This window comes from Scardinius erythrophthalmus, assembly GCF_964197995.2.
Source record: "Scardinius erythrophthalmus genome assembly, chromosome: 10".
Classification (NCBI taxonomy): domain Eukaryota; kingdom Metazoa; phylum Chordata; class Actinopteri; order Cypriniformes; family Leuciscidae; genus Scardinius; species Scardinius erythrophthalmus.
In genome coordinates this window covers 16,710,418-16,716,447 of record NC_138230.1, presented here as the reverse complement: position 1 = coordinate 16,716,447, position 6,030 = coordinate 16,710,418, and the positions used below count along the sequence as shown (strand labels likewise).

General features: G+C 37.0%; 1 protein-coding gene across 1 annotated transcript in view; it reads left to right on the top strand.

Moving 5' to 3' along the window:
• The first annotated feature begins 418 nt into the window (after positions 1-418).
• fbxl6 (F-box and leucine-rich repeat protein 6) overlaps positions 419-6,030 on the top strand; it is a 7,485-nt gene continuing 1,873 nt past the window's right edge. The window contains exons 1-6 of the mRNA XM_081376042.1: positions 419-1,252; positions 1,357-1,515; positions 1,612-1,675; positions 1,788-1,919; positions 3,949-4,056; positions 4,151-4,264. Coding sequence (XP_081232168.1) covers positions 726-1,252; positions 1,357-1,515; positions 1,612-1,675; positions 1,788-1,919; positions 3,949-4,056; positions 4,151-4,264 — 1,104 coding nt within the window. The 5' untranslated portion in view covers positions 419-725. The remainder of the gene's footprint in view (positions 1,253-1,356; positions 1,516-1,611; positions 1,676-1,787; positions 1,920-3,948; positions 4,057-4,150; positions 4,265-6,030) is intronic.

Below are 6,030 nucleotides of genomic sequence, written 5' to 3'. Positions count from 1 at the left end.
TAAGTTTTATTGAAATGTACGTGCCCCAGTTTTGTTGCAGCAATGATTCACCACATAAAACATGAATACAAGTCAGTCATGGCATACATAACTGTGAAATGTTAATATTTAAAATAACAGAAAGTTCCTGTTTTTATGTTGTTGACTCGCGAACCAATCGGACCGGTTCAATCTGAGATGAACAAAAGATTCAAACCGAATTTGTTTTTGACCAGTAACAAAACAAACAAAACGTATACTTAAAAATGACAACGTTTGTGTTATGTCCACATCAGCATGCAGTAATATTTTGTACTATCGTCATTTATTTATTTCACGACGAATTGTAACGCATGGTTTGCAAAAAAAGTTATTCTCCAAACGAGAGTGGGCAGGCTAGGCACAGCCTCTCACCACTGGGCATGAAAGCGGATATGACGACATTCATTGACTTACGCTAGTGCATCATGGGGCTCGGATGATAACAACAAAGCAGCAAGACCGTACTTCGAGTATGCTTCAGTAATGGAGCTGTAAACTCTAAATAATTTGCATGATTGTCCAGATTATCAGCGAAGACCTGACAACTGCTGTTGAACCCATCTACATCAATGCAAGGGATTATAAAGTTTAAACGAACTATTGGAAGTTGTGGGCATGCCAATTTTCAATATTTCCTTTACAATCTTCTTCATGAAATTTTGTTGAATTTACTAAAGTGATTTTTAAGGACTTGTTATAGAATAATGCAGGTTTCCAATTCAAGCACAGAGCCAGATTCACTCCAGGCTCCTTCTGCAGAAATGTCAACCACCCCGGGGGACATTCCAGGGACGTCCCAGACTGCACCTGCAAAAGCAAAAAGACCTTTGAAGAGGAAAGCTGATCCTCTTAAGGATGACAAAAGCAAAAAGAAAAAGAGAAAAAATGTCAAGCGAACTGCGAGACCAAATTACACCATCCAGGAGGGAGAGGACATGCTTTTGATTATATCAAATATAAGTAGTGGTGACAGTGTATGGAAGCCCAAACGGAAGGGATGTAAGAAAAAAAAGGGAAACAAAAAAGGCAAGAGTAAAACCTCTGCTAACAAAACTAAAAAAGCAGTAAAAGTCCCCAAAGTCACAGAAGAAACTATTGATGAAAATGTTGATTTGGAAGCTGCGAATTCTGTTAGTTTAGACCACTGGGGTCAGAGTTTACCAATAGAGGTCCTGGTGAAAATCTTTCAGTTTGCAGTTCACCAGGATGGAGCTGTTCCTTTTCTGTGCAGGTGAGGTTTCTGTGCTATTCAGTTTCTGTATAGCCTTTATAACTTGCTACAGATACTATATTTGCTTTATGTTTCTAGTTACATTTGTTTGCTGTCTTTAAAAGGGTTGGTAGAGTTTGCCATCTATGGAATGGAGCTGCGTCCTCTCCGGTCCTGTGGCGCAATGTGTCAATTGGCTACTGCTGGATTGAACCCAGTAAGACTCAATTACCTGGGACAGAACAGAAGATTAGGAACACTATAGACTGGCTAGCTGAAAACAGGTCAGTGTTTGAACTAAATAAAAGTATGTTGTTGTTGTTGACGCAAAGCGTCATTCATGCAAATTAGCCAAGTTATGTTGTGTTCATTTCCTGCAGATTGTCTCAGCTGAGAGAGTTCTCCCTTTGCCACTGGAAAAAACATGTTGACTATGTTATTCAGGTAATAATTCATCTGCTTTGGAATTTTGTTTCTGGTATCTAAATCTGTTTCATAAAAATGTTTTGGGAGTGTTCTGTATTATATAAACAGGAACTGTGCTCTGTTTTTCTAGAAAGTTTCACAATCATGCCACAATCTTCATTCGCTCAAGCTGTCTTACTGCACGGGAATGACAGAAACAGCCTTCCAAAGCCTTGGCTCTGACTGTCGTTCATTAGAGAATATAAATGTGCAACACTCAGAGGTTTGTATGTAATTAGATGATTGTTTACCTAGATTTAAAGGGTCTCTTACCCCAAAATGAACATTTTATTCACCCTGATGTTATTCCACACCTGTATTGCTTGCTTTCTTCTGTGGAACAGAAAAGAGGATATTTTTAGTGTATATAATGTCATATGGACTACTTTGACTATCTACTTTTTTTTTGCATCTTTGAAAAGCTTCTGTCTGCGTTCACTGTAGTTGGAAAAGAGTGACCTGTATTCTCAGTGTAGACAATTTATTTTACACCTGGTATTAATTCAAGTGATCAGGGGTGGGTTTACCATTTTTGGGGCCTCAAGCAAGGTCAGGATCCACACACCCTACTCTCCAACATTACGTTACATTTTACTCTGAATTGCACAACAGTAATATTTAATAGAATTAAGTGAGAAATTAAAAAATATATTTATTTTATTTTACAATGCATAACAAAAATTGTCTACACTTTAATACTTGCTCCCTTAAGCTTTAAGATATAAACCTTCTTGGTTTTGGATTCATCAAGAGTCTTAATATTAACCATTGTCTTCAATATATAAAATGACACAATGTATTTCTGACATGAATAAAACGTGTCAAATTAGAAGAGTTTTAATTGCCGCTTCCATAGACATCACATCCGTTTGGATTTTTTTTTTGCTAGTATTAAGTGTATTTAAATGAAACCTAATTGTTGTTGTTGTCAGGAAAAAAAACTGCACAGTTATATATGATATATGACAAGCACTGAGCACGTCCGTCTCTGGCTCAGCACCAAAGCGCGCACGCCGATTTGTTAGTTAGTTCACCCAAAGATAAAAATGCTATAATTTACTCGACCTCATGTCGCTCCAAACCCATATGACTTTCGTGCATCTTCAGGACACAAATGTGAAGATAGCCTATTTGAATGAAATCTGGGAGATTTCTGTCCCTCCATTGAAAGTCTATATACCCATACTGTAACTGTGACGCTTCAAAACGTTCATTAAGAATCATGAATCGATCAGTTTAATCCAAGAGGATACACAATTGCTTTTAATGATGAGCAGATTTAATTTAGGCTTATTCAAACATAAACATTGATCAGAGAACAATATTTTCAGCATTCTAAATTTGGTTACGGAAGCAATGTTTATATGTAATAAATGAGGTCAACAGCGCTGCTGTAACAGCGGTCATCAACTGATTTTATTGCTTGGTCAGCAAGGGGCCCCTCAAACCTGCGGGGCCCTAAGCAATTGCGTGGATTGTGTGGTGTTTAACAACACTATTGCAGGTAATGCATTTTCAAGTGGTCAGTCAAAACACATTGCTATTTACACCAGGTAGTGACGTGTTTCAATAGGTGTGTTTGACTTAAAGCGGTGCTGCGCAGAACGATCTCTGTATCATGACATCAAAGTACAGTGAGTGTGATTAGAGAGCAGATGCAGCCATATGCTTTCGAATCGCTTGATAATTTGATATCATACGCCAATCTGCACAGCGCCGCATCAAGATGAACACACCTATTGTGTCTCCTGTGACCACTCTATATTGTGTTATCAACTGCATGTTGATAAAGTGCAAAATTCTCCTAAAACCGTTTCTCCCAAAATATCCATGAAGTCTTGCGCATATGTATCTTTCTAAATCCCTTGTTTTAGTTTAGTTTTTGATTGACAGGTTAGTAATCAGTCATTCACTGTTGTTCAGTTGCATGAGTGCTTATGTTACAAGCACAATGTGGTGAAAAGTGGTTTCAACCTCCAGATATGAGGAATTGGACAAGTCACAAAAAATAATCAGGCAAAACAAATGTTAAAACCACTAAATGAGACCACAGTCAAAGGGGTTTTGAATTTTCTTTTTAATGTGAACTTTTCTTTTAAGAAAGTAGCTCCTGGAGTATAATTGTCCATTATAGTAGTATACCACATTCATTCTTTCTTTTTTACTTTACAGAGCGTGTTTCACTGATCCACCATATGCTACCCCTTGTTACCATCACATGCTCCCTGTTTTGTGTCCTTTTTTTAATATAGTTTAATGTTGATGGTCTGGTGTCCTTCCTTGAGGCGTACGGCAACCAAATAAAGAAAATTTACTTCACACACAGCACCAAAAGTGACAAACTGCTCAGTGGATTGTCTGTAAGTTAATATTAATAATTTTTACTTAATGTGACCCAAGTTGTTACTGTATGTCTGTTTGTTCCTGATGAGGGAAATGTCTCTGAATTTAAAGAAAGGTTGCTGTCCAGAGCTCAGGCTTCTGGAGATCAATACTAAATTAGATGGAGGATACTGCCAGCTTCCCATCTGTATTCAGGCTTTGCAGATTGGATGCCCTAAACTTCAGGTATTAAACTAAAATATTTTGTGATCTTCATGTACATGTACACAAACCAATTCAGTATACAAGAAAGTGCACAGGAGGTGATGTATAGCTGTATTTTCTCAACTGAGTGCACAGTTATTGTTTGTCATTCTAAAAAACATTTGCACACATTCAGGGTTCCTGTGGATCCTTATGTATTAAATTAGATTTTTTACATTTTCAGGAGGTCTTACATTTCTGTGAGGTCTGAAATTTTAGATGGCATTTTGCTAAATACTTGGTTATGTAAACAGTTATACTGTAGCATTAAACGCCACCTACTGGTGGTTTTAGTTTCATATTTAAAGGCACAATATGTAACTTTTTTGCTTTAAAAATAGCAAAAATCACTATATCTATGTTATATATTTTTTTTAGTTGTGTACTTACATTATCCCGACTGTTTCCAACAACTTTCAAACCAGGAGAAATTTGTAATTTAATTCGAGAAACGTCCCGTTTCTTCATTTCCGTTTTGTCGCCGCCAATGGCGTCATATCCGCGTTGTCCCTGGTTTCCGCTCGTGCTGCCATGGCAACCAGAGCCCTCTGATAGTAACCAAAGCGACTGACGCGGACAACTTTGTAGTTCGCAATGTCTATTTGCACGCTGTTGTTGTTTCGTTCAAACATTATGGACCATGGCAAGCAGACTTTGGATAAAAAAAGGAGAACTAAAACGAGAATCAATATCAGCGCGGTGATTTCGAGATGCCGAGAGCTCCCATAGACCGTAACATTATATAAACGAGAGCTCCACGTCCGAGACTTCGATCGCTCCTACATGTACTTTATTAAACAGGTGAGCACATTTACATAAAACTAATCAATGTTTTATAACGTTCAACAATGATAAAATGTTATGAATATAATCTGTATGTTATTCTAATGTTGATCTAGCTTACTGCTAGTCTCATACAGACAAACTAACACATACATTTCAACACATTCAAATGCAGTTTAGTGTGCTAGTGTAATGTTAGACCAAGTGAAACAGCGCTGCGTTACCTCACAAGTTTAATTTGTCTAATAAACTGACCTGTGAGTTGTAATTCTGCACTTGCGTGTAGTTCAGTAGAATGAAATGTCCATATTCCTTTTCTGCGGGACTCGCGTCGCGTGTGGAGCTGATAGCTGTCTCTTAGCAATCCCGAACTGCTTCATATCACAGTCATGATAAAAGCATCGATGTATTCAGTCATCCATAAACATTATTAGATCAGTCGGCTTGGCGTTGACGACAAGATCCATAATTCTTAGCAAATGTTGCGTCATCAAACTACGCCTTTGTTATTGTAAATAGGTTAGCGACCCCTAGTGGCGAAAAATGCCATACTGTACGTTTAAAGTACCTTTTAATTAAGTTGAAAAATGAGAAATCATTTCATATTTAAATATTGAATCAAAAATTTAATAGCATTATTTATGTAATTGTAAATAAAGTGTAAATACAGTAGTCAACATTTGAAGTGGAAGTAGTCAACTTTATCAAAAAAGTGAATCAAAGTTGTCAAAGTTCAAAATTCATGTATAACTTTGATGAAAGGTATATTAATGCTGCTTCTGTCACCTTCTCACTGCAGATTATTATATTGGTAACAGCCCTATACTGTGTTGTTATTCTAATTTAATTTATTTAATAATTTGAATAAAAGGAGATGCATACATCTAATACGATTAGGCGAAAAAAGCCCTTATATAGGTAAAAATGCCCCTGGAAATCAATTTAAGGTGGCGAATATTGCCCCT